This window comes from Diaphorina citri, unplaced genomic scaffold (assembly GCF_000475195.1).
Source record: "Diaphorina citri unplaced genomic scaffold, Diaci psyllid genome assembly version 1.1 scaffold348, whole genome shotgun sequence".
Taxonomy (NCBI): domain Eukaryota; kingdom Metazoa; phylum Arthropoda; class Insecta; order Hemiptera; family Psyllidae; genus Diaphorina; species Diaphorina citri.
The window spans coordinates 2010-29919 of NW_007377783.1; the positions used below are offsets into that span (position 1 = coordinate 2010).

Here is a 27910-nt window from a genome sequence, read left to right on the forward strand (position 1 = left end):
CGATTTCGGGACGATAAGACCATGACCATAGCAGTTGCAGTTCCCTCTGTCAAACCTCTTAAAAAAAAAGTGTCTATTCATGTGGTTTTAAGTTTTACTTTGTGGTTACTTATCTGCCGAAACATCTAAGACGCATGGAGATATTGTTCGAAGTCGTCAATTAGTTAGTTTGGTGAGTAGCATGACTGCCTTATGAGCGCTAGGACGCGAGTTCAATTCCATACGGGACGTATTTTATCCTTAATTGATAAGATTTGATCTCGAACGGCTTGTTCTCTCCCACCCTGTTTTCCTTCTCACTGCGTTTTTGGGGCGGTAAGACTTTTTTTAAGAGGATTGATAGAGGAGTCTGTAAAAAAGGAGGGTTTTACCATTTTGATAGAGAGAACTGTAACTGCTAAGGTCCCATCGTCCCGAAAGCCAAGCGAGAAGAAATGCAGGACAGGAGAAAGCCATCCCTTCCGAGAACGAACAATATCTATTTAGAATAAAGTCCACCCCGGGCAAGAACCCGCGACCTGGCGCTTACAAGGTGGACGCTCTACCCTCCAAGATAACTAGGCTGGCAATGGCAGTTCTCCGTTTACTTACCAGGATGTAAAGTGTGTATCCTGTTCTTCGTCAAATCCAATTCAATGAGAATTCCCAATCCGCTGAAAGCATCAGGATCAATGTCCGTGATGTTACAATCCTTGAGGAGTAAGTTGTGCAGATTGACGAGTCCTGTGGATCGAAACGCGTCGGCCGGGAAACAGAATCTGAAAAATATGAACAATTTAGTTTAGAAGTCCTTAAAGAGAAGAGCAAACTTGAAAATCACGGCAGAAGTTAAAGTAATGGACATTTAAAAGAAACATAGGATTAAAAAGTTCGTCAAAATATCATCGAATTTGTGTTTTTAATTGCCCATCTTATGAGTGAACGTGGGTTAAACCAAATAATTCCCCATTACACCCAAAGAGTGACAAATCACCTCTATGCTGCCTCTTTGTGCGAAGAGAGGCATAATAAAATACGACTCTACAGTCAAGCCCAAGTTGATCAATGTCGATCAATAGATCGGAGCATCTGCCTAGACCAGCCCATTTGTTATACGAGGTACCCTACACCCCTACTCCGATGAAGGGTGAAAGGGTGAACTGAGAAATGATATGCCATATGGTAAATGACTTAAATGTGTTGGCACAGAGTGATGTGCTAAAATGGCATGTGGCAAATATACACAAAATCCGAGCATCTGCTAGACCAGCCCATTTGTAATACGAGGTACCCTACACCCCTACTCCGATGAAGGGTAAAAGGGTGAACTGAGAAATGATATGCCATATGGTATATGACTTAAATGTGTTGGCACAGAGTGATGTGCTAAAATGGCATGTGGCAAATATATGTACACAATGGTTTTACGATCTTCAGTCACCATTGCATAATATCTGAAGTTCTAAATTTAGTTCCAATCCAGACACTCCAGCTTCAATGCCTTTCAGTTCGACGAGGAGTAAACAATGCTAGTGGTGCAATTGCTGCTTGGATCAGTAACCGAGGGAACAGCGGTTCGAATCCCACCCAGGAGCAAAATTGAATCGGAGGAATATCATTTTTGCAAGGCCAATTTAGTGCCAATCCAGACACTCTACTAGCTTCAATGCCTTTCAGTTCGACGAAGAGTAAACAATGCTAGTGGTGCAGTTGTTGCTTGGATCAGTAACCGAGGGAACAGCGGTTCGAATCCCACCCAGGAGCAAAATTGAATCGGAGGAATATCATTTTTGCAAGGCCAAGTTAAAAAGAAAGAGAATAATTACTCCAAAAATCCAAACTCCCAAATGATACCACGTGTAACTTCAGTTGAAATTAAACAATTATGAAAAAATACCGACTGAACATCCGGTTGAATGAAAGTCGTTAAAAAAATCTACCCTTGACCTTGGATGCCATTGAAAAACAAAGTATCAGGGGATTAAAAAGTTCAAAAAAGCAAATTACAAAAAAGAGCTTACAACAGCTTAGAGCGGATACCCCGGAAGAGATTTCCAAATGAAAATTTCGTACAAAAAAAGTAAGTACTTAATTTGAATGACTTCTATCTCAACCCACGAGGACAGAACAAATAAATTTTCAATTGTGAATTCGAGAATGTCTGGCAAAAGAGGGAACATTCGGAGAAAGGAATGAATGTTATATCTTGTAAGAGGATTGTGCTGTCATTTTAACCTTCATTCCTTCCCCTAATACTCCTTACCCTAATACTTCCCTCCTCCTTCCAATACCTCAATACCTCCCTCCTCCCTTCCAATACCTTTCTTCCCTCCTTCCCAATCCTGGAACAATAGGGGATCTATAACCATTCCCGGACAAAGGATAATACCCTTGACAACAACGCTGTCGAAAGCTTTCTACAAATCGTTGGAAAATTGCTCTGAATAGAATAGGATATTGGGGATGCATTAGAAAGCCAATAACGGACGGTTCTGATGAGGTAAGATTGCATTGCGCTCCCAAATTGGTTTCCCTGAAGTTTATGCCTTTGTTTTCACAGTTTTTGTGCTTTAAACTGTTTTTGGAGGACGAGATGGCATTCTGTTGGCAATTTGAAGCAAACAACCAACCAATCAAACCCAATGACAAAATCATTAAGGACTTGGTTTGTTTGAACCTAATTTTACAAGAAGAAAAAGCTTGAAAACACTCTACTAGGGAATCCTAGGGAATTTGTGAACAAGGAGAGCTCCTTGGTCCTTGTACTCTTTGTACCGGCTATTCACGCTCTAATTCATAGAAAGGAATGAATGGTATATCTTGTAAGAGGATTGTGCTGTCATTTTAACCTTCATTCCCTCCCCTAATACTCTTTAGCCTAATACTTCCCTCCTTCTTCCAATACCTCAATCCTTCCCTCCTCCTTCCAATACCTCCCTCCTCCCTTCCAATACCTTTCTTCCCTCCTTCCCAATCCTGGAACAATGGGGAATCTATAACCATCCCTGGACAAAGGATACTACTCTTGACAACAACGCTGTCGAAAGCTTTCTTACAAATCGTTGGAAAATTGCTCTGAATAGAATAGGATATTGGGGATGCATTAGAAAGCCAATAACGGACGGTTCTGATGAGGTAAGAGGGGGATCTATAACCATTCCCGGACAAAGGATAATACTCTTGACAACAACGCTGTCGAAAGCTTTCTACAAATCGTTGGAAAATTGCTCTGAATAGAATAGGATATTGGGGATGCATTAGAAAGCCAATAACGGACGGTTCTGATGAGGTAAGATTGCATTGCGCTCCCAAATTGGTTTCCCTGAAGTTTATGCCTTTGTTTTCACAGTTTTTGTGCTTTAAACTGTTTTTGGAGGACGAGATGGCATTCTGTTGGCAATTTGGAGCAAACAACCAAATCCAATAACAAAATAATTGAGGACTTGATTTGTTTGAACCTAATTTTACAAGAAGAAAAAGCTTAAAAACACTCTACTAGGGAATCCTAACATTCTGTTGGCAATTTGGAGCAAACAACCAAACCCAATAACAAAATTATTAAGGACTTGATTTGTTTGAACCTAATTTTACAAGAAGAAAAAGCTTAAAAACACTCTACTAGGGAATCCTAGGGAATTTGTGAACAAGAAGAGCTCCTTGGTCCTTGTACTCTTTGTACCGGCTATTCACGCTCAGACTGCCTGTTAAAGCTATGTAGGTCTAGGACTGTCCGAAAGACTTAGGACAGAGTTAGGTCTGTCTGACGGACTTAGGACAGAGTTAGGTCTGTCTGACGGACTTAGGACAGAGTTAGGTCTGTCTGACTGGACTGTCCGTAAGACTTACGACAGAGTTAGGTCAGTCTGACGGACTTAGGACAGAGCGAGGTCTGTCAGACAATCTGAGCGTGAGTGGCCGGCATAAGGAATTCTAAGGACTTTGTAAACAAGAAGCCCTTCTTCCTCCTTGGAATGAATTCAAAACGACTCTTACCCAAGAACAGAAGTACAGAGTTCTAAATCTAAAGTACAAATAAATAGGTACCTTACACAATCATTAGCAATGTCATTATTTCCAAGTAATGATGATGAAAAATCAGAAAATCCGGAATTCCATCATTAGTAATGACATTACTAATGATTGTTTAATGTACCTAAAAGGCTTTACATTACATTACACTTACCCAGGTCCAGATATTGCACATCCTTGCTAAGGCCGCGCGGGATAGCACTGAGTCCTGTGTTGTTGCAGGCCGCTCCTTTGCGTCCGTTGGTCCACTTGCACTTGCACAGATGTTCGCAATCCCCTGTCATCCATTCTTCCGCGCCAATGAGTGATGCTAGCGCGATTAACAGGAGCGTGACATGGGCGCGTACGGAGCCAGGGAGGAGAATCATGTTGGGCGCGCAGGACGGTGACTATGGTGATGAAGTGGATGGGAGGGTTGTGTCATTCGGGGAATCTGGAACAGAATTGGGGGAAAGGGTTGTTAATATGAGGGAAAGTTGGTACACAAAAGCCCACTCTGAGGTGGTGTAGGGGCAAACAGCCCTGAAAGTCAAGTTGAGCTTATACGAATCTAAGAATCTCTGTATTAGCAACTAACTTTGCATGAAAAATCGTCACCTCATTTCGATACTCGTTCCGAGAACGAACTCTATCTGTTTAGGATAAAGTACGCTCAGGGTGGGATGGTGGGAACCGAACCCGCTGATTAGTGTTTGCAAGGCAGGCACTCTACCTTCCAAGCTAACAAAGCTGGCTACAGAGAGTTCGGTATCAACATCGTTTGAAAGATGATATCAACAAAAATACGAAAATACTTACAGCTACTTTAACTTCTCTCTAACCAAGCCTGAAAGCAAAATATCTGGAACTTAGTTGGGGCTGCCCATCACTAAAGTTCTACGGAGACATAATAGAACCCTGCTGTGAGCCTTTAAGTGAATAAACCTGTACCTCATTGAAATGGATAGTAGGGGAGGGGATAAAGTAAGGGGAGGAGAAAGAGGACAAGGTCAAAGTACGAGGGGGTTTGATGGAGGAAGTTTGCAAATTTCCTTTGACAGTTCCTTCTTCAATTTGACCTTGTCAAAAGCTGTCACATAAAGACATTTCAATTAAAGACCTAAGATGACAAAAGCTCATTTAGGTGACCAATGCAATTGTAGATATCACCTCTGAGACACCGACCTTCTGACATTGGATGCAATTTGGCGATATGTCGTCAAAACTGCTCATCCCTCTCCTGGGTTCTTATATGAAAGTCCTTCTTCTTTTTCTCTTTTCGTCTCCTCTTTTCTTTTCTTTATTTTTCTTCTCCTCGTCTTCTCCAAACTTTTGGCCATCAGTTACATCCTGTAGGTTGCAACTCATATCAAGATAAGTTAAGAGTATTACTATTTGTGTTCTTCATTCTCCCTTTTTCCTCCTCCTCCTCCTTCTACTAATCCTTTGTCATTATCCTTCGCCTTCTCCTCCTCTTCTCTTCTTCTTTTACTCCTCTTTCTCTTCTTCTTCTGCTCCTCCTCCTTCTTCTACTGATCCTTTGTAATTATCCTTCGCCTTCTCTTCTTCCTTTCCTCTTCCTTTACTCCTCATTCTTTTTCTCTTCCTCCTCCTTCTACTTATCCTTCGCCCCCTCCTTCTCTCCCTTCTCCTTTACTCCTCTTTCTCCTTCTACTGATAATGTATCCTTCGCCCCCTCCTTCTCTTCTTCTTTTCCTCCTTCTTTACTCCTCCTTCTCCTTCTCTTCTTCTCCTCCTTATATTCATCTAATGGGAAAACTCTTAGCTATTTGCAGCGAGATATACCAACGTACATACACAGCGAGCATTTTCCATTATACTTTACATATGTTACTTCTGACTTGCTCGACATATGTTTCTATGTACAAACTCGTTCATTGGGTTTCTGAACATTGGAAAACAGTATTCCCCCGCTTTCACGATTGTTCTAATCTTCTTCCCGATGTGTTGAAGGGGGGAGGAGGAGGAAGACGAAAAGAATATGGAGGAAAAGGAAGAGGAGATGAAAAGCAGGAAGAGTTGTAGGAGGAGGGAAGAAAAAGAGGAAGAGAAGAAGAAGAAGAAGTAGAAACAGAAGGCGGAGGAAGAGGAGAACAAGAAGAAGGAGAAGATGCTATAGTAGGAGCAAGAGAAGGATAAAATATTGAAAATAGTCTGTTTAGGATAAAGTACGCTCAGGGTGGGAACCGAACCCGCTGATTAGTGTTTACAAGGCAGGCACTCTACCTTCCAAGCTAACAAAGCTGGCTACAGAGAGTTCGGTATCAACATCGTTTGAAAGATGATATCAACAAAAACACGAAAATACTTACAGCTACTTTAACTTCTCTCTAACAAAGCCTGAAAGCAAAATATCTGGAACTCAGTGGGGGCTGCCCCTGCCCATCACCAAAGTTCTACGGGGACATACCTAATAGAACCCTGCGGTGAGCATAAGTGAATAAACCTGTACCTCATTGAAATGAATAGTAGGGGAGGGGATAAAGTAGGGGGAGGAGAAAAGGAGGGGAAGGCCAAAGTACGAGGGGGTTTGATGGAGGAAGTTTGCAAATTTCCTTTGACAGTTCCTTCTTCAATTTGACCGTGTCAAAAGCTGTCACATAAAGACGTTTCAATTAAAGACCTAAGATGACAAAAGCTCATTAGGTGACCAATGCAATATTGTAGATATCACCTCTGAGACACCAACCTTCCGACATTGGATGCAATTTGGCGATATGTCGTCAAAACCAGATACGGTAAGGTGGATTTCACATCTAGACTGCAACTTGTAGTATACGCTGTATACGGCAGTTTTCATGTTGAGGGCTACATAGTCTTATGGGCCTGTTCACACTTGAACTTTAAGTTCAAGTGTGAACAGGCCCATAAGACTATGTAGCCATCAACATGAAAACTGCCGTATACAGCGTATACTACAAGTTGCAGTCTAGATGTGAAATCCGCCTTGGTGGAAGTTTGAGGCAAGAAATGGTGCAGAAAGAAATGGTTTTGGTGATTTTCTATTTACAGCCATGCTACCAAAACGGGTTTACTTATGTACCTACCTAGTTGGTTAGTAATACCTATCAATCTAAGTATATCTTCCCACTTCTAATTTTCAACTTCTAACCCCATCCGTATAGGAGTAGAGGCGTTTATAAAGTGGAGAGAAATGTGCTTGCACCCATTGCAAAATCACACGTTAAGTAGGTCGCGGGTTCAATTACCACCTGGGCGGAGCCTTCTTATCTGTTTGGGAAAAATCCGCCCTGGGCAGGAATCTACCGGCGACCTAGCTTTTAAGAGGCAGGCGTTCTAGAATTTAAATAAAGCTCTCTACAGCCAGCCTAGCCAGCTTAGATGTAGGGAGCTTTATTGAAATTCTGCACCACCCTCCAAGCTAACTAGGCTGCCACTTCTCCGTTTACTTACCAGGATGTAAAGTGTGTATCCTGTTCTTCGTCAAATCCAATTCAATGAGAATTCCCAGCCCACTGAAAGCGTCAGGATCAATGTCCGTGATGTTACAATCCTTTAGGAGTAAGTTGTGCAGATTGACGAGTCCTGTGGATCGAAATGCGTCGGCCGGGAGGTGAGGGATGTTGTTCGATTCTGGAAGAGGCAAAAATAATAATTTTGAAATAATTGTGGTAAAAATAGTTGTATTTTATTATCGACCTTTGTGGTACTTTCGCCAATTTTCAACTTCAACACCCTGGCTGCCAAAGCATGGTGTTTACCCACAGAAAGCCATGTATTAAAACATCTCCCTTAACATGAGAGAATTGAGAGACAGACTCTTTAATTCTTAGAATCTTTTCATCAAGAAATAGCAAAATTGCACTTGGAGGCCCTCTTTCAGATAAGCATTGAAAGTACATAAGTAGTCACTAGCAGCAAGTGTGGTACACCCAAAGAGTGACAAATCACCTCTATGCTGCCTCTTTGCGCAAAGAGAGGCATAATAAAATACGACTCTACAGTCAAGCCCAAGGAAGAGAGGCATAATAAATTACGACTCTACAGTCAAGCCAAGTTGATCAATGTCGATCAATAGATCGGAGCATCTGCTAGACCAGCCCATTTGTTATACGAGGTACCCTACACCCCTACTCCGATGAAGGGTAAAAGGGTGAACTGAGAAATGATATGCCATATGGTAAATGACTTGAATGTGTTGGCACAGAGTGATGTGCTAAAATGGCATGTGGCAAATATACACAATGGTTTTACGATCTTCAATCACCATTGCATAATATCTGAAGTTCTAAATTTAGTGCCAATCCAGACACTCCAGCTTCAATGCCTTTCAGTTCGACGAAGAGTAAACAATGCTAGTGGTGCAGTTGCTGCTTGGATCAGTAACCGAGGGAACAGCGGTTCGAGTCCCACCCAGGAGCAAAATTGAATCGGAGGAATATCATTTTTGCAAGGCCAAGTTAAAAAGAAAGAGAATAATTACTTCAAAAATCCAAATTCCCAAATGATAGGTACCACGTGTAACTTGAGTTGAAATTAAACAATTATGAAAAAATACCGACTGAACATCCGGTTGAATGAAAGTCGTTTAAAAAAATCTACCCTTGACCTTTGATGCCATTGAAAAACAAAGTATCAGGGGATTAAAAAGTTCGAAAAAGCAAATTACAAAAAAGAGCTTACAACAGCTTAGAGCGGATACCCCCGGAAGAGATTTCCAAATGAAAATTTCGTACAAAAAAAGTAAGTACTTAATTTGAATGACTTCTATCTCAACCCACGAGGACAGAACAAGAGGAAAACCAGGAAGCTATGATAATGAAGAGATACGGAAGAGGAGATGAAGAGATATGGAAGGGAGAAGAGCAGGATAAAGGAGAGAAGCAGGATTTTATTAAATTTAGAGAGATTAAAAAAAGGAGGGCAGAGAAAATATAAAACTGAGAGCGGAGCGCTCACCTCAGGTCGTCAAGTTTAGAAGTCCCTTGAGATACAGATTACAGAAGCGAGGCGAAACAACCGCCCCAGTATATTCTCAACTTTAGTCTTTCTGACGTTCTGGAGGCGAAGGTTCTCGCATTTCATTGCGAACCGCAGCGGTAATTAAGTGGAAACGAGGCGAAACTACCGCCCCAGTATATTCTCAACTTTAGTCTTTCTGACGTTCTGGAGGCGAAGGTTCTCGCATTTCATTGCGAACCGCAGCGGTAATTAGGACCTTGGAGAAGACAGTGCAGATTATGCAGACGTAGTCAGCTCAGGAGCTTGAGAATGTCTGGAAAAAGAGGGAAAATTCAGAGAAAGGAATGAATGTTATATCTTGTAAGAGGATTGTGCTGTCATTTTAACCTTCATTCCCTCCCCTAATACTCTTTACCCTAATACTTATGGATACACGGAACACTGACATACATATAGATAAGGTAGAACACATTGTACGACAACTAAACAGGTATTTACGGACAACTCTTTTGTTTCTGCTAGCTCACAATACACCTAGGGTTCGGGTTCAATAAGAATTTCTATAGAAAACAAATCTTCATGTTCAACGAGTGGCCATCGATACAGTAACCATCACCAACAACAAACAAAAATAAAAATAAAACCAACAAAACAAACAACTTCAATAAAACTTTTCTATGTCGGAGTGCATCGCGAGCTTAGTTCAACATTGAACTTTGCACAAATCCCGGTATTCGAAAGGCAGATCGATTACAGAACCATAAAACTTTACAAAAGCTCTTCTCCCATTAGGACGGAGTTACTCAATTTTTACGACCCCTGCGAGCTTACAATGCAGAGTGCTCATTTGTTCATTTGATTGGACGGAGGCAGTGGCTCTCAAAAATTTAAAATGAGAGTCTGATAAGTGTGGTACTCTCGGTTTGTGGCCGGGGGCCGATCTAAGGTTAAGGTTAGGTTTATGTTTAACAAATTGGGAAATTTGATTAGTTGATCTCAAATGTTTTAGCCAATCGGATTGTTTAATCCGAGAGTTAAACTTAAACAAAGTTTAAACTGAAATTGTAACCCCAGCCATTAGTCAATAGAATCAAGATACTTTTGTTTTCAATCTCAAGTGGAAGTATAAATTTTGGTGGGAAAAAATCAAAGATAAAACACAATGAAAATCAAAATTTTTGGTGAGAAATCGTGTACAATTTTCGCATCAGACCAAGCCAGACATTTTGGGAAACGTTCGTAATGCGCGCCATTGTAATCTGATAGTTTGGTTTGTTTCAGAAGAAGTACCAACTTGGAGAGGAAGAGGTTCGCTATGTTTTTGGTTTCCAAGGAAATTCCCAGGGTTAGTGTTAGTGCTAATTTAAAGAAATAGCAAAGGTTGAGTGCGAAGGGCATCCACTCGTAAAATTTGTAGCCAAAAACCAAATGTCAGCCCAAACCAACCACCCTAGTTAGGACTGATTGAGAGGCTGAAGAAAAACGCCGACCCCGTCTGTATACAGGAAAAGGCGAAGAAAAAGAAGAAGGAGTGCTTATTTTTACTGATAAAATTGGACTAAAAAGTCTCTTCATGCAGGCCACTTACGCCCACACCGTCTGACAGACCTACATATGGTTTGGACAGTTTCATATCTGAATTCTTTTATCCAAATTGAATACGTGCTATCTATCCTGCGTCACTGAACTGCATGCCATCGATAGAACACAATAACACGACAAACTGTAAACAGGAATTTCTACAGTGTAAATCTCTGCAAGTGTAAACTGTACTTCTCCAGACTGTAATATTAAATGTAAAGATTTCTTGCACGTTCTCTAGCAGAAAGGAAAGTTTTTTTTCTATGGAAACTGTGCCACGATTTTTTCTTCTATTTTATTGAAAGCATTCTCGCAAAGAAAAAGAAGAAGAAAAAGGAGGACTGGAGGCTGGAGGTGAAGAAGAAAAAGAAGAAGAAAAGGAGGACTGGAGGTGAAGAAGAAGAAAAAGAAGAGAAGGCAAAGAAGAAATACCAAGAAAACAACAACGTAAACCCACCTACACAAGTACACACAGCAAAAGAACACATCAAAACCAATTCCCCCTCGAATTCCCCAACAGCAACAAAATGTTTAAATACGATAAGGGAACAAACTGGTAATGCAATTTTCCAAAAAGAACTTAGGTACCGACTACTGTTAAGCAATATGGTAAAAGGAAAAAAAAGAACTTAAGATAAGGAGATGACGAAAAAGGATAAAAAGAAGAAGAAATATACCAAGAAAACAACAATGTAAATCCACCTACACAAGTACACACAGAAAAAGAACACATCAAAACCAATTCCCCACTCGAATTCCCCAACAGCAACAAAATGTTTAAATACGATAAGAGAACAAACTGGTAATGCAATTTTCCAAAAAGAACTTAGGTACCGACTACTGTTAAGCAATATGGTAAAAGGAAAAAAAAGAACTTAAGAAAAGAAGGAGAAGAAAAAAAATGTTAAAAAAGAATTTGTGTCCAGAGACATTACAACCACTTTAGGAGACGAACTTAAGAAAAGAAGGAGAAGAAAAAAATGTTAAAAGAGAATTTGTGTCCAGAGACATTACAACCACTTTAGGAGACGACAGAAAAAAAGGAAGAGGAAGAAGAAGAAGAAGAAGAAGAAAAAAAAAAACAAAACAAAACAAAACAAACCAATAAAATAGACCACTGACGGTCGCAGGGGTAAGAGCAGGAGGAGAAGGGAGGTCGAGGTGAAGATGAAAGAGGAGGAGAAGGAGAAGAAAAGGAATAGAGGTGCAGAGACAGAAAGGAGGGAAATAGAGATAATAAAGGAAGGTATAAAGAAATTTACTACAAAGCTACGTGAAGATGAAGAACTTGTATACAAAATTGCATTTTTTTTCTCCCCCTTCACTCCTCTCTCCTCTTCTCCTTCCTCCTACAAAACACCTGCTTTGTCTTCTCCTTCTTTCTCCTCTTCGTCTAAATTATTACTTAATTTCCACTAATGGTTTTTTTTCTTCTTTATCATGTTTCTTTCTTTCATCTCGTACTTCTTTCCTTTCCGTCCCTTCTCTCCTTCCGACCTCCTTTCCTTCTTTCTTTTCCATCTCTTTTCTCCTACTCTTCCGACTTCTTCTCCTATACTCTTTCGACCTCTTTTCCTTTTTCCTTTTCCTCGTCTTTCATCTCCTTGTGTTTCTCTTCTAGTAAATTGAGTAAATTGATTATTATTATTATTATTATTATTATTATTATTATTATTATTATTTCGTACACAGCATGTTGTGCACGTTTCGCCTTAATCTCTCCGGTATGGTGTCTGAGGGTGGTAAGTTAGATTCATTGTCTTGGCTAGGGTTAGTTATGTTTGTCTTGGCTAGGATTATGTATGTTTGTCTTGGCTAGGGTTAGTTATGTTTGTCTTGACTAGGGTTAGTTATGTTTGTCTTGGCTCGGGTTAGTTATAATTGTCTTGGCTAGGGTTAGATATGATTGTCTTGGCTAGGGTTGGTTATGTTTGTCTTGACTAGGGTTAGTTTATAATTTGAGAATTTAACCACAATAATAGTAGTAGCCTACTGCTGGAGTAAAGGGACTTTTCAGTCCTATGCGAGCAGTATAAATAAGCACTACCTACTATTATTATTATTATGCTTGTATAAATTAATTATGATGTACATACGAGTAGGTACATACCTACCTATTTTACCTGATTACATAAAAATCCTATGTAAATTCCTTAAATTTAATAATCTTGTTTTCAATAACATTCTGGCACATGTTTTCAATAACACATTCCAATATCATTACCTACTTGAGAATCGATCTGGAGGAAAGGAGAAGAAGAAAAGTTGATCTTGTCTATTTGAAGACCGATCATCCATAAAGTGCTAAGCGCCAAAAATATAAAATTTGAGTTAGGCACGGATTCACGTTCTATGTAGGTACCAGTGAACATACTCTGTAAAACTCACCAAGCTCCACAACGTTCCAAAAAAATTTAAAAAATCCCGAAAGATGGTGGTAGTGGTATGTGCCCGTGGTAAACCAGGAAGAAAAACCTCATTATTTCAGTTTGAACTTTTTGGCACTTAGCACATTATTGATTTTGAAATCGGCTTTTTTGCTGGCATTTGAATCAGGTCCTCATCAGTTGCTTCATGAGGCTGTGTATCCTACTAAATACACTATTACACTGTCCTGCTGTTAATAGGATAACTTGAGTTATCCATCGGCCATTGGGAACTGGCACATCCCAAGGATGTAATACCCCCAGCAGGGTTACATACAAAACTGTCCAGTCCATTTTCATTGTCTTCCTTCAACATAAGGAATCAATCCCTGACCCACAGCGGCTTTTTTGCTGGCATTTGAATCAGGTCCTCATCAGTTGCTTCACGAGGCTGTGTATCCTAATAAATACACTATTACGTCTATTACACTGTCCTGCTGTTAATAGGATAACTTGAGTGATCCATCGACCATTGGGAACTAGCACATCCCAAGGACGTAATACCCCCAACAGGGTTACATACAAAACTGTCCAGTCCATTTTCATTGTCTTCCTTCAACATAAGGAATCAATCCCTGACCCACACTAACAACACTTTTAAAAATAATAATAATAACAGGTACATAAAAAACCTATAAAGTATGTAGAAAGCATCAGTTCTGCATTATCTAGGTCAGGTTACAGCTTTCAGGATCCAGAAAACTTCCATGGCACTGTCGTAATCGTAACAGCTATTTTGAAACTCTAAATCAAAACGTAACAAAAGAAAACGAGGAAAGATCACAAGAAAGAAGAGACAATAGGAAAAAATCCGAGGAAATAAATTCTCATAATTTCGAGAAAGAATAAATAAGAGAAAAAAAATGCACGAGATAAAATATGAGTTAATCTACATGGCGAGGAAGAAGAGCAAAAGAAAATGGATGATAATATGAAAGAAGATATAATGTGTATTCTTGTATACCCAGATAGGTTAAGTAGAGAGACAATGAGGGGAACAAAAACAAAGAAGAAGGAGTTGGAGGAAGAAGTAATTGAAGAAGTAGAGGAAGAGGAGGAGGAAATCATGAAAAAATATAGGTGAAATGAAGATGGAATGCAGGAAGAAAGAAGAAGGAGGAACAGGAGAAGAGACAGGAAAGCAAGATAAAATGTAATGGAAAAATTCTTCTTCTCTCCTCGTCCTCTTCTTCCTTCTCCTTCTCCTCCTCTCATTCTTCCTTTTCTTGTGTTTTTCCTTATTTTCCTGCTTATTTCTTATTCATGCCTATATTAAGAATAGAAAATGCTTGTTACCGTTACAGTTTCCTCTATCAGTGACATTTTGTTTCTCTAATTCATTTCGGTTGGTACGGATAGCTTATAAGGCAAAGCTTGATGAGTTCTCTACTCCACTTGATCCCAAAATCCAATAACGGTCAGATCAAATTTCACGAATAAGTGGCACAGCACAATCCATTCAAAAATCAACATCCATAAATTCATAAGACACGCAATTTCTATTCCTCGCTGTTTTATCGACGCAGTTTCTCCGACGAATCGAAAGGGCATGTCCGCAAGACAGAAAGGTTGAAAAAAGAAAGTAAAAAAGTTGAATTTAGAACACGGAACGGAACGGTGCGGCGGACTCTTCTGAGAATTTTACCAGACCGCAAGGTTTTAACCTCCAAGTAGCTTATAAGGCAAAGCTTTTACCCTTGACCAATCCAGTGAAACCAAAAGGTATATGATGAGTTCTACTCCACTTGATCCCAAAATCCAATCCCGGTCAGATCAAATTTCATAAATTAGTGGCACAATCCATTCAAAAATCAACATCCATAGATTCATAAGGCACGCAATTTCTATTCCTCGCTGTTTCATCGACGCAGTTTCTCCGACGAATCGAAAGGGCATGTCCGCAAGACAGAAAGGTTGAAAAAAAAGTTGAATTTAGAACACGGAACGGAACGGTGCGGCGGACTCTTCTGAGAATTTTACCAGACCGCAAGGTTTTAACCTCCAAGTTTATGAAAGACGCGGAATTTATGTCGTCCCTTGGTGGCGGTATGCTGACGATCCCTTCCAGGTCGTTATGAGCGAAACCCAGGCAAGAGGAAAACCAGGAAGCTATGATAATGAAGAGATACGGAAGAGATATGGAAGGGAGAGAAGCAGGATTTTATTAAATTTAGAGAGATTAAAAAAAAGGAGGGCAGAGAAAATATAAAACTGAGAGCGGAGCGCTCACCTCAGGTCGTCAAGTTTAGAAGTCCCTTGAGATACAGAAGCGAGGTGAAACTACTGCCCCAGTATATTCTCAACTTTAGTCTTTCTGACGTTCTGGAGGCGAAAGTTCTCGCATTTCATTGCGAACCGCAGCGGTAATTAGGACCTTGGAGAAGACAGTGCAGATTATGCAGACGTAGTCAGCTCAGGAGCTCGATTCACATTTAGCTTATGGATACACGGAACATAGGTGTTATTCCTTTTCAGCCTTTTTTTTCAACAAGAAAAGATACATACCCTTTTTGACACTGGTAGGCTGAAGGCCTCTAATGGGACTGTTAGAACCTCTAGTCACTGACATAAGAAGAAAAAGAGGGAGGAGGAGGAGGAAGAAGAGGGACGAAGAATAATAAATAATAAATTTCATATTGAAATAAAAAGCCGGATAAGATTGGAGTGAAGAAGATGAAGGAGGAGGAGGAGGAGAAGAAGAGACAGGAAAGCAAGATAAAATGTAATGGAAAAATTCTTCTTCTCTCCTCGTCCTCTCTTCTTCCTTCTCCTCCTCTCATTCTTCCTTTTCTTGTGTTTTTCCTCATTTTCCTGCTTATTTCTTATTCATGCCTATATTAAGAATAGAAAATTATGTAACGTGATTTAGCCTGAAGGAGCACTAGATAGAGTGGTAACACAGAATACACAGAGTCGAACATAAAATCCCGTTTGAAAAGTGAAGAGGGAGAGGTTCGCCATGTTTTTGATTTCCACGGAAATTCCCAGGGTTAGTGTTAGTGCTAATTTAAGGCTAGAATCTCCCTTGCTAAAGAAATAGCAAAGGTTGAGTGCGAAGGGCATCCACTCGTAAAATTTGTAGCCAAAAACCAAATGTCAGCCCAAAGCAAGAGAGGTTCGCTTTGTTTTTGATTTCCACGGAAATTCCCAGTGTTAGTGCTAATTTAAGGCTAGAAGTTCCCTTGCTAAAGAAATAGCAAAGGTTGAGTGCGAAGGGCATCCACTCGTAAAATTTGTAGCCAAAAACCAAATGTTAGCCCAAAGCAACACCCTAGTTAGGACTGATTGAGAGGCTGAAGAAAAACGCCGACCCCGTATGAACACAGGAAAAGGTGAAGAAAAAGAAGAAGGAGTGCTTATTTTTACTGGTAAATTGGAACTAAAAAGTCTCTTCATGCAGGCCACTTACGCCCACACCGTCTGAAAGACCTACGTCTTACTAAAGCAGCGCGCAGACTGATCATACACTTCCAACACTTCAGACATTTCCGACAAATTTTGTATTTTGCTTCCTATGTTAAGTAACGCATTTAGCTCATGGATACTCGGAACACTGACATAGATAAGGTAGAACACATTGTACGACAACTAAACAGGTATTACGGACAACTCTTTTGTTTCTGCAAGCTCACAATACACCTAGGGTTCGGGTTCAATAAGAATTTCTATAGCAAACAAATCTTCATGTTCAACGATCAACGAGTGGCCATCGATACAGTAACCATCACCAACAACAAACAAAAACAAAAATAAAACCAACAAAACTAACAACTTCAATAAAACTTTTTCTATGTCGGGGTGCATCGCGAGCTTAGTTCAACTTTGAACTTTGCACAAATACCGGGATTCGAACGGCAGATCGATTACAGAACCATAAAACTTTACAAAAGCTCTTCTCCCATTAGGACGGAGTTACTCAACTTTTACGACCCCTGCGAGCTCACAATGCAGAGTTGCAGAGTGCTCATTTGTTCATTTGATTGGACGGAGGCAGTGGTTCTCAAAAATTTAAAATGAGAGTCTGATAAGTGTGGTACTCTCGGTTTGCGGCCGGGGGCCGAAGATCAAAGGTTAAGGTTAGGTTTATGTTTAACAAATTGGGAAATTTGATTGGCTGATCTCAAATGTTTTAGCCAATCGGATTGTTTAATCCGAGAGTTAAACTTAAACAAAGTTTAAACTGAAATTGTAACCCCAGCCATTTTCTCGCGAAGAAGAAAAAGGAGGACTGGAGGTGAAGAAGGAGAAGAAAAAGAAAGGGAAGTAAAAGGAGAAGAAGACAACGATAAAGAAGAACGGGGAGGAGGAGAAGGAGAATCAGGAAGAGGAAGTGAATTACAAAGCCAATAACGGACGGTTCTGATGAGGTAAGATTGCAGTGCGCTTCCAAATTGGTTTCCCCGATGTTTATGCTTTTGTTTTCACAGTTTTTGTGCTTTAAACTGTTTTTGGAAGACGAGATGGCATTCTGTTGGCAATTTGGAGCAAACAACCAAACCCAATAACAAAATAATTGAGGACTTGATTTGTTTGAACCTAATTTTACAAGAAGAAAAAGCTTAAAAACACTCTACTAGGGAATCCTACATCAAGATACTTTTGTTTTCAATCTCAAGTGGAAGTATAAATTTTGGTGGGCAAAAATCAAAGATAAAACACAATGAAAATCAAAAATTTTGGTGAGAAATCGTGTACAATTTTCGCATCAGACTGATCAGACCAAGCCAGACATTTTGGGAAACGTTCGTAATGCGCGCCATTGTAATCTGATAGTTTGGTTTGTTTCAGAAGAAGTACCAACCCTATGACCGCAGGTTATGTGTTTTACAAGCATGTTATTTTACACACGTTTAACGTATGATAGGAGGTTGTATTTGTTTTAATAAGAAAAGAAAAGAAACTTTTTACGATCCCACACTGTCTGATCGCGGACGAACTTACAGCAAAACCATCAAGATGCTGAAGAATATAAAAAATTGATTGTAAAAAAAGAGTGAACCATCAAAGTAGCATCATCGACCGAGGGTATAAAACTCAACTGAAGGTATAAAAATTGATATAGGACTGTCCGAAAGACTTACGACAGAGTTAGGTCTGTCTGATGGACTTAGGACAGAGCGAGGTCTGTCAGACAATCTGAGCGTGAGTGGCCGGCATAAGGAATTCTAAGGACTTTGTAAACAAGAAGCCCTTCTTCCTCCTTGGAATGAATTCAAAGCGACTCTTACCCAAGAACAGAAGTACAGAGTTCTAAATCTAAAGTACAAATAAATAGGTACCTTACACAATCATTAGTAATGTCATTATTTCCAAGTAATGATGAGCGATTGCCCAGATGATAACCCATCTGGATACCAATCACCCATCTGGATACCAATCACCCATCTGGATACCAACCATGCACAACGTTGCATTCAGTGGATCCATCCATTCAACGAGCTACTACAACACAAAATAATGTTAAATGGCTTAGCATTTTATGAGTTCCATTGAAAGCAACAACCAAAGCACAAGCTCGTTCTACCAGAATGTCCTCAAAACACGAGAAACCTCCATTGACAAAACTGCTGTACACCTCCTTCGTAACTAACTTGGAACAGTTAATGACCCCTGTTTCCCTCGAGTTTCAACGTGGCCAGCGTGGTGACATTGATGAACGTGTTGGGACTAATGTGGCTCAGCTGACAATGTGACACCTCCACTGTTTGCAGATATATCAGATTGGTGAACAGACCTGCTTCTAGCTTGAGGAGAAGGTTGTGGTTCAGATAGATATAACGCACTCGGATCAGGTCGCGAAAGATGCCTGGAAGAGAAGAAAATAAGTGTTGTGAATATGACTGAAAAGGGGAGAACAATTTATGATCAAAATATGACTCTGTAAAAGGTAAAAAGAATGCTTTAAAAATTACTGAGAAAAAATCTGGAAAAATGACAAGAAGAGAAGAAAAAGATTGCTCTAAATATGACTTGAAAAAAAATAATAAAAAAAATCTGTACATGTGACTAGAAGAGAAGAAAAAGATTGCTATGAATATAACTGTGAATGGGCCCGGGAAAAACCAGTAGCACGCGATTGCCCAGATGATCACCCATCTGGATACCAATCATGCACAACGTTGCATTCAGTGATCCATCCATTCAACGAGCTACTACAACACAAAATAATGATAAATGGTTTAGCATTTTATGAGTTCCATTGAAAGCAACAACCAAAGCACAAGCTCGTTTTACCAGAATGTCCTCAAAACACGAGAAACCTCCATTGACAAAACTGCTGTACACCTCCTTTGTAACTAACTTGGAACAGTTAATGACCTAATTAACCAACTTGCCATTTAAGCAGGGGAGAGTGAGTTAGGCAAAGTACTTTGTACCCATTTCCATTTACTCTTAATTACTTTTGGCACACTCTCTTTGTTGTTCTCTTCTCCTCCTTTTTCGTTAATTTTTGTGTCAACCCTCTTCTTCCTTGTATCCTTCCCTTTTACCTTTGTTTTATGTTTTATAATAACTTTTTTAATAATAATCATAATTTAGCAGTAATAAAATTTGTTAATCTCATTTTTTTACCCTTCTTTAACTCCTTTTACAATTAGGTGTAGGTAGGTACTTCCCCCCTTTTGGGTTGCCCTTGTAAATCTTTTTCTAGTACCTGAACTTTTTTTTACTTTCTTCTTCTTCTTCTTCTTCTTCTTCTTCTTCTTCTCCTCCTCCTCCTCCTCCTTCTTCTTCTTCTTCTTCTTCTTCTCCTCCTCCTTTTTTTTTACCCTTCTTTAACTCCTTTTACAATTAGGTGTAGGTAGGTACTTCCCCCCTTTTGGGTTGGCCTTGTAAATCTTTTTCTAGTACCTGAACTTTTTTTACTTTCTTCTTCTTCTTCTTCTTCTTCTTCTCCTCCTCCTCCTCCTCCTCCTTCTTCTTCCCTCTGTTCTCTTTACTTTATCTACCTGTCTCCTAATCTTTTCTATTTCTTCTCTTTCGTGGTGTGTGTCAACCCTCTTCTTCCTTGTATCCTTCCCTTTTACCTTTGTTTTATGTTTTATAATAACTTTTTTTTAAATAATAATCATAATTTAGCAGTAATAAAATTTGTTAATCTCAGTTTTTTACCCTTCTTTAACTCCTTTTACAATTAGGTGTAGGTAGCTTTCCCCCCTTTTGGGTTGCCCTTGTAAATCTTTTTCTAGTACCTGAACTTTTTTTACTTTCTTCTTCTTCTTCTTCTTCTTCTCCTCCTCCTCCTCCTCCTCCTTCTTCTTCTTCTTCTTCTTCTTCTCCTCCTTCTCCTCCTCCTCCTCCTTCTTCTTCCCTCTGTTCTCTTTACTTTATCTACCTGTCTCCTAATCTTTTCTATTTCTTCTCGTTCGTGGTTTTTCTCCTTTTGTGCTCCCGAAATAATTTCATTTAGTTATTCACGCTCGAAAGAAGCTGAGGTTTTCTCTCTGTAAAAACCATTTTCCGACTTGTTCTTAATTCTTTGATAACTGTCTTCCTCTTTGAAGAGGGTAGTTCTATTTTTAGATGGGCGAGCAGTTCAAGGAACTATACTTGACTATAACATCAGTGATGGCTGACCTATATAAATCTGATGTTGACGCACAACAATTAAAGAGAGGGACCTCACAACTCACTTAAAAAATCCTAGACAGCTTAACAAGGCCAAAAAAATAAAGAGGGAATTTTATTTACTTACGTACCTATTGTAAATCGGATATTTGTTTATTTGTCTTGCAAGTCTGATGATTTGGAAGTCTGATATTTGAGTTGCAAGTCTAATATTTGCATTGCAAGTCTTTAATAAAACAAAAACCATTTTCCGACTTGTTCTTAATTCTCCTGATAACTGTCTTCCTCTCTGAAGAGGGTAGTTCTATTTTTAGATGGGCGAGCAGTTCAAGGAACTATGCTTGACTATAACATCAGTGGTGGCTGACCTATATAAATCTGATGTTGACGCACAACAATTAAAGGGAGGGACCTCACAACTCACTTAAAAATTCCTAGACGCCTTAACAAGGCCCAAAAAATAAAGAGGGATTTTATTTACTTACGTACCTATTGTAAATCGGATATATGTTTATTTGTCTTGCAAGTCTGATGATTTGTAAGTCTGATATTTGAGTTGCAAGTCTAATATTTGCATTGCAAGTCTTTGATAAAACAGTGGATTACAAGTCCACTCAGTGGAATCCACTTGAAGAGGGTAGTTCTATTTTTAGATGGGCGAACTTGCAGTTCAAGGAACTATACTTGACTATAACATCAGTGATGGCTGACCTTTATAAATCTGATGTTGACGCACAACAATTAAAGGGAGGGACCTCACAACTCACTTAAAAATTCCTAGACAGCTTAACAAGGCCCCAAAAACTAAAGAGGGAATTTTATTTACTTACGTACCTATTGTAAATCGGATACTTGTTTATTTGTCTTGCAAGTCTGATGATTTGGAAGTCTGATATTTGAGTTGCAAGTCTAATATTTGCATTGCAAGTCTTTAATAAAACAGTGGATTACAAGTCCACTTAGTGGAATAAATTTAGGGTCCCTCTGTGCCTTGACTCGTAAGTTGCAGCATTCACATGTGTTCTTATAATATAAAGATTACCATGTGTTTCCATGGTAACCTAACCATACCTACTTATTGAATTCACATGAGTTCCTATATTAAGCTAACTATTGACTATAGTTACTGAACTGGTTTGTCTGGTTGAGGATTTGGTTGCCACTTCATCAAGTCCTCCAAAACCTCATCAAGTCCTCACCAGGATTTTCAATATTATTTATTTGATATTTCTAACCAATCAACCAACGGATTACTTTCTGGTGTTCTCGTGTTGACCTAGCACCTAAATGAGAAGTAAGTATTGTCTCTTCTCGCCCATCTGATGAGAGGGGATACTACGGAATGGGCATGCTACGACACAGACCACAGGAGTCTGATGTAGCAGTTGTTTCATTGCAACGAAATAAAAACACTAGATTGCTTTATCCGAGAGTTAAACTTAAACCGAGTTTAAACTACAATTATCATCTAAAGTGCAGAAAATTTTCGCTCTCGTTTAACGTAAGAATTTCAATTGTTCTAGATCGTTTTCGAGTGCCGTTTTTTGCATAGACAATTATCTTGTGTTTTTGGATAAAGGATATCAAAGTATACGGACGTACGTAGGTATCTATCCACCAAAAATCTAAAACATACTACAATAATAAAATATAGTATGTAGATTATGCAGTGACAATCAACATTTTATAATTGGAATACCTCGTAAAATTATTATTCTAATAGCTATATGAAGATACATAATATCTCTTAAGCCGGATTTGTAACATTTGAATAAAGTGCTCGGAGAGCAAGTTAAAATGTCTGACAAGTTCCCTTCGAACACAATCAGCTCTGGGACCACACGCAACAATATGGTTGAAGATTTTAGTGTTGCTCAGGATCCTTGGGGTACTCACGGGCAGAGATTTCATACCAGAAGTCTTCAAGAATCTTCAAAAGTAATAGTTAGGGTTCCATTAAGGGAAAATTACATCCCTAATTCCCTACATTTTTGGTTGGGTACCTAATTATTTATTGGTCTTACGACATATCGTTTACAAAATCCCGACCACCGATGTTCCTATGGATTGTCATAAGTCTTCCCACCAGGGACGAGCTTTATCCCAAGGTTCGTTCTCGGAACGGCTGGTTTTCTCCTATCCTGTCCTCCTACTCTCTTCGATTTCGGGACTTCAAGACTTCCGTTGTTACCGTTACAGTTCCCTCTATCAGTGACATTTTGTTTCTCTAATTCACTTCGGTTGCCACGGATAGCTTATAAGGTCGCGGGTTCAATTACCACCTGGGCGGAGCCTTCTTATCTGTTTGGGAAAAATCCGCCCTGGGCAGGAATCTACCGGCGACCTAGCTTTTAAGAGGCAGGCGTTCTAGAATTTAAATAAAGCTCTCTACAGCCAGCCTAGCCAGCTTAGATGTAGGGAGCTTTATTGAAATTCTGCACCACCCTCCAAGCTAACTAGGCTGCCACTTCTCCGTTTACTTACCAGGATGTAAAGTGTGTATCCTGTTCTTCGTCAATCTAGCCAGCTTAGATGTAGAATAGAATAGAATATACCTTGTTTATACTACCAGCATAGGACTGAAAAGTCCCTTTACTCTCGCAGTCTAAACAAGGTCTTATATATTTGATTGGTCCTGTTTAAAATTAAAAAAAAAAAAGATGTAGGGAGCTTTATTAAAATTCTGCACCACCCTCCAAGCTAACTAGGCTGCCACTTCTCCGTTTACTTACCAGGATGTAAAGTGTGTATCCTGTTCTTCGTCAAATCTAGTTCAATGAGAATTCCCAGCCCGCTGAAAGCGTCAGGATCAATGTCCGTGATGTTACAATCCTTGAGGAGTAAGTTGTGCAGATTGACGAGTCCTGTGGATCGAAACGCGTCGGCCGGGAGGTGAGGGATGTTGTTCGATTCTGGAAGAGGCAAAAAAAATAAATTTGAAATAATTGTGGTAAAAATAGTTGTATTTTATTATCGACCTCTGTGGTACTTTCGCCAATTTTCAACTTCAACACCCTGGCTACCAAAGCATGGTGTTTACCCACAGAGAGCCATGTATTAAAACATCTCCCTTAAGATGAGAGAATTGAGAGACAGACTCTTTAGGTAATTCTTGGAATTTTTTCATCAAGAAATAGCAAATTCCACTTGGAGGCTCTCTTTCAGATAAGCATTGAAAGTACATAAGTAGTCACTAGCAGCAAGTGTGGTAACGCCATTACACCCAAAGAGTGACAAATCACCTCTATGCTGCCTCTTTGCGCAAAGAGAGGCATAATAAAATACGACTCTACAGTCAAGCCCAAGTTGATCAATGTCGATCAATAGATCGGAGCATCTGCTAGACCAGCCCATTTGTTATACGAGGTACCCTACACCCCTACTCCGATGAAGGGTAAAAGGGTGCACTGAGAAATGATATGCCATATGGTAAATGACTTAAATGTGTTGGCACAGAGTGATGTGCTAAAATGGCATGTGGCAAATATACACAATGGTTTTACGATCTTCAGTCACCATTGCATAATATCTGAAGTTCTAAAATTAGTGCCAATCCAGACACTCTAGCTCCAATGCCTTTCAGTTAGATGAGGAGTAAACAATGCTAGTGGTGCAGTTGGATCAGTAACCGAGGGAACAGCGGTTCGAATCCCACCCAGGAGCAAAATTGAATCGGAGGAATATCATTTTTGCAAGGCCAAGTTAAAAAGAAAGAGAATAATTACTCCAAAAATCCAAATTCCCAAATGATACCACGTGTAACTTCAGTTGAAATTACCGACTGAACATCCGGTTGAATGAAAGTCGTTAAAAAAATCCACCCTTGACCTTTGATGCCATTGAAAAACAAAGTATCAGGGAATTAAAAAGTTCGAAAAAGCAAATTACAAAAAAGAGCTTACAACAGCTTAGAGCGGATACCCCCGGAAGAGATTTCCAAATGAAAATTTATTTGATGTTTCTATTTCTAACCAATCAACCAACGGATTACTTTCTGGTGTTCTCGTGTTGACCTAGCACCTAAATGAGAAGTAAGTATTGTGTCTCTTCTCGCCCATCTGATGAGAGGGGATACTACGGGATGGGCATGCTACGACACAGACCACACGAATCTGATGTAGCAGTTGTTTCATTGCTACGAAATAAAAACGGCGATGAAACACTAGATTGCTTTATCCGAGAGTTAAACTTAAACCGAGTAGTGTTGCTCAGGATCCTTGGGGTACTCACGGGCAGAGATTTCATACCAGAAGTCTTCAAGAATCTTCAAAAGTAATAGGGTTCCATTAAGGGTAAATTACATCCCTAATTCCTTACATTTTTGGTTGGGTACCTACCTAATTATTTATTGGTCTTACGACATATCGTTTACAAAAACCCGACCACCGATGTTCCTATGGATTGTCATAAGTCTTCCCACCAGGGACGAGCTTTATCCTAAGGTTCGTTCTCGGAACGGCTGGTTTTCTCCTATCCTGTCCTCCTACTCTCTTCGGTTTCGGGACTTCCGTTGTTACCGTTATCTTAAAGGTGGCCGTTGCCGCTATTTGATGGCACGCAGAACTTTTGTCGTCACAACGGATCTGATGTAACATGGACCACAGACCTGAGCAGTCAGCATCACATATCTTAAAGTTCGTTCTCGGAACGGCTGGTTTTCTCCTATCCTGTCCTCCTACTCTCTTCGATTTCGGGACTTTAAGACTTCCGTTGTTACCGTTACAGTTCCCTCTATCAGTGACATTTTGTTTCTCTAATTCACTTCGGTTGCCACGGATATAGCTTATAGTTGCCGCTATTTGATGGCACGCAGAACTTTTGTCGTCACAACGGATCTGATGTAACATGGACCATAGACCTGAGCAGTCAGCATCACAGCTGATGTCAGGTCAGTGTACGAGACAAGAGTTACGCTATGTAGGGTGCACTTTACATTAGGCCACGGTTACACTTGGTCAGATTTCTGATGACAAATTGATGTTGGGCGGTAAAATAAAACTCACTTAGTCTTTATTCATGTGGTTTTAAGTTTTACTTTGTGGTTACTTTTCTTCCGAAACAGTCGTGCGATCAATCACACGTTAAGTAGGTCGCGGGTTGAGACCACGGTTACACTTGGTCAGATTTCTGATGACAAATTGATGTTGGGCGGTAAAATAAAACTCACTTAGTCTCTATTCATGTGGTTTTAAGTTTTACTTTGTGGTTACTTTTCTTCCGAAACAGTCGTGCGATCAATCACACGTTAAGTAGGTCGCGGGTTGGGAAAGTTGGTACACAAAAGCCCACTCTGAGGTGGTGTAGGGGCAAACAGCCCTGAAAGTCAAGTTGAGCTTATACGAATCTAAGAATCTCTGTATTAGCAACTAACTTCATGGATACACGGAACACTGACATAGATAAGGTAGAACACATTGTACGACAACTAAACAGGTATTTACGGACAACTCTTTTGTTTCTGCAAGCTCACAATACACCTAAGGTTCGGGTTCAATAAGAATTTCTATAGCGAACAAATCTTCATGTTCAACGAGCGGCCATCGATACAGTAACCATCACCAACAACAAACAAAAATAAACCAAAACTAACAACTTCAATAAAACTTTTCTATGTCGGGGTGCATCGCGAGCTTAATTCAACTTTGAACTTTGCACAAATTCCGGGATTCGAACGACAGATCGATTACAGAACCGTAAAACTTTACAAAAGCTCTTCTCCCATTAGGACGGAGTTACTCAACTTTTACGACCCCTGCGAGCTTACAATGCAGAGTGCTCATTTGTTCATTTGATTGGACGGAGGCAGTGGCTCTCAAAAATTTAAAATGAGAGTCTGATAAGTGTGGTACTCTCGGTTTGTGGCCGGGGGCCGATCTAAGGTTAAGGTTAGGTTTATGTTTAACAAATTGGGAAATTTGATTAGTTGATCTCAAATGTTTTAGCCAATCGGATTGTTTAATCCGAGAGTTAAACTTAAACAAAGTTTAAACTGAAATTGTAACCCCAGCCATTAGTCAATAGAATCAAGATACTTTTGTTTTCAATCTCAAGTGGAAGTATAAATTTTGGTGGGAAAAAATCAAAGATAAAACACAATGAAAATCAAAATTTTTGGTGAGAAATCGTGTACAATTTTCGCATCAGACTGATCAGACCAAGCCAGACATTTTGGGAAACGTTCGTAATGCGCGCCATTGTAATCTGATAGTTTGGTTTGTTTCAGAAGAAGTACCAACCCTATGACCGCAGGTTATGTGTTTTACAAGCATGTTATTTTACACACGTTTAACGTATGATGGGAGGTTGTATTTGTTTTAATAAGAAAAGAAAAGAAACTTTTTACGATCCCACACTATCTGATGGCGGACGAACTTACAGCAAAACCATCAAGATGCTGAAGAATATAAAAATTGATTGTAAAAAAAGAGTGAACCATCAAAGTAGCATCATCGACCGAGGGTATAAAACTCAACTGAAGGTATAAAAATTGATAACAGATGATTTCCCATCACCTGAGACTTGATGGGGAACTTGGAGTCAAAAGTGATGGGAAAGTCCTTAAAGAGAAGAGCAAACTTCAAAATCACGGCAGAAGTTAAAGTAATGGACATTTAAACGAAACTTAGGATTAAAAAGTTCGTCAAAATATCATCGAATTTGTGTTTTTAATTGCCCATCTTATGAGTGAACGTGGGTTAAACCAAATAATTCCTACCTGATGGTAAAGAAATAAAAGGATGGAGTGGTAAAGCATGTCAAAGACTGGTAGAGAATGCAAAAAAAGAAGCCCACCATGTTTTTAAATGTTAGGTTTTATTAAAAATTTAGGTTTTGTAAATGAACCTGATGGTAAAGAAATAAAAGGATGGAGTGGTAAAGGATGTCAAAGACTGGTAGAGAATGCAAAAAAAGAAGCCCACCATGTTTTTAAATGTTAGGTTTTATTAAAAATTTAGGTTTTGTAAATGAAGTTTGATCGAATTGTTGGATAATAATAACAAAATCGCGGTGAAACTTGAACGAAGGAAACAACGCCTACTTCGACAGAAAGTAAACAAAACTAAGTTAAGCATGTCAAAGACTGGTAGGGAATGCAAAAAAAGAAGCCCACCATATTTTTAAATGTTAGGTTTTATTAAAAATTTAGGTTTTGTAAATGAAGTTTGACCGAATTGTTGGATAATAATAACAAAATCGCGGTGAAACTTGAACGAAGGAAACAACGCCTACTTCGACAGAAAGTAAACAAAACTAAGAAACTAGAAAGCTCAAATGTGTAAGGTACCTAAAAGGCTTTACATTACATTACACTTACCCAGGTCCAGATATTGCACATCCTTGCTAAGGCCGCGCGGGATAGCACTGAGTCAGCTGAATTGTGCACTCAGGTAGAAAATAACAAT

The 27910-nt window shown here is 39.5% G+C and overlaps 2 protein-coding genes across 2 annotated transcripts in view; both read right to left on the reverse strand.

Annotated features, from left to right (window-relative positions):
- Positions 1-591: 591 nt before the first annotated feature.
- LOC103507877 (leucine-rich repeat-containing protein 26-like) overlaps positions 592-27910 on the reverse strand; it is a gene marked incomplete at its 3' end in the record, with an annotated part of 43339 nt that continues 16020 nt past the window's right edge. The window contains exons 2-4 of the mRNA XM_017443515.1: positions 4163-4441; positions 3036-3054; positions 592-758 (exon numbers count right to left, since the gene is read on the reverse strand). Of these exons, the coding sequence (XP_017299004.1) occupies positions 592-758; positions 3036-3054; positions 4163-4376 (400 nt within the window). The remainder of the gene's footprint in view (positions 759-3035; positions 3055-4162; positions 4442-27910) is intronic.
- Positions 4398-27843, reverse strand: LOC103507878 (reticulon-4 receptor-like). The gene is made up of 6 exons (XM_017443516.1): positions 27823-27843; positions 24738-24771; positions 23240-23419; positions 18547-18744; positions 7423-7602; positions 4398-4441 (listed from the first exon to the last, which is right to left on the reverse strand). The coding sequence occupies exons 1-6, from the start codon at positions 27841-27843 to the stop codon at positions 4398-4400; spliced, it is 657 nt and encodes a 218-aa protein (XP_017299005.1).

What these genes read in the sequence shown, in the direction of transcription:
- LOC103507878 (XM_017443516.1), bottom strand. Translation starts at nt 27,843, where the DNA reads ATGTGCAATATCTGGACCTGG. An exon ending in CTGGTATGAAATCTCTGCCC is followed by an intron (nt 23,420 to 24,737) that starts GTGAGTACCCCA and finishes TGCCTCTTCCAG; the next exon opens with AATCGAACAACATCCCTCAC. An exon ending in GAAACTCGAGGGAAACAGGG is followed by an intron (nt 7,603 to 18,546) that starts GTCATTAACTGT and finishes TGCCTCTTCCAG; the next exon opens with AATCGAACAACATCCCTCAC.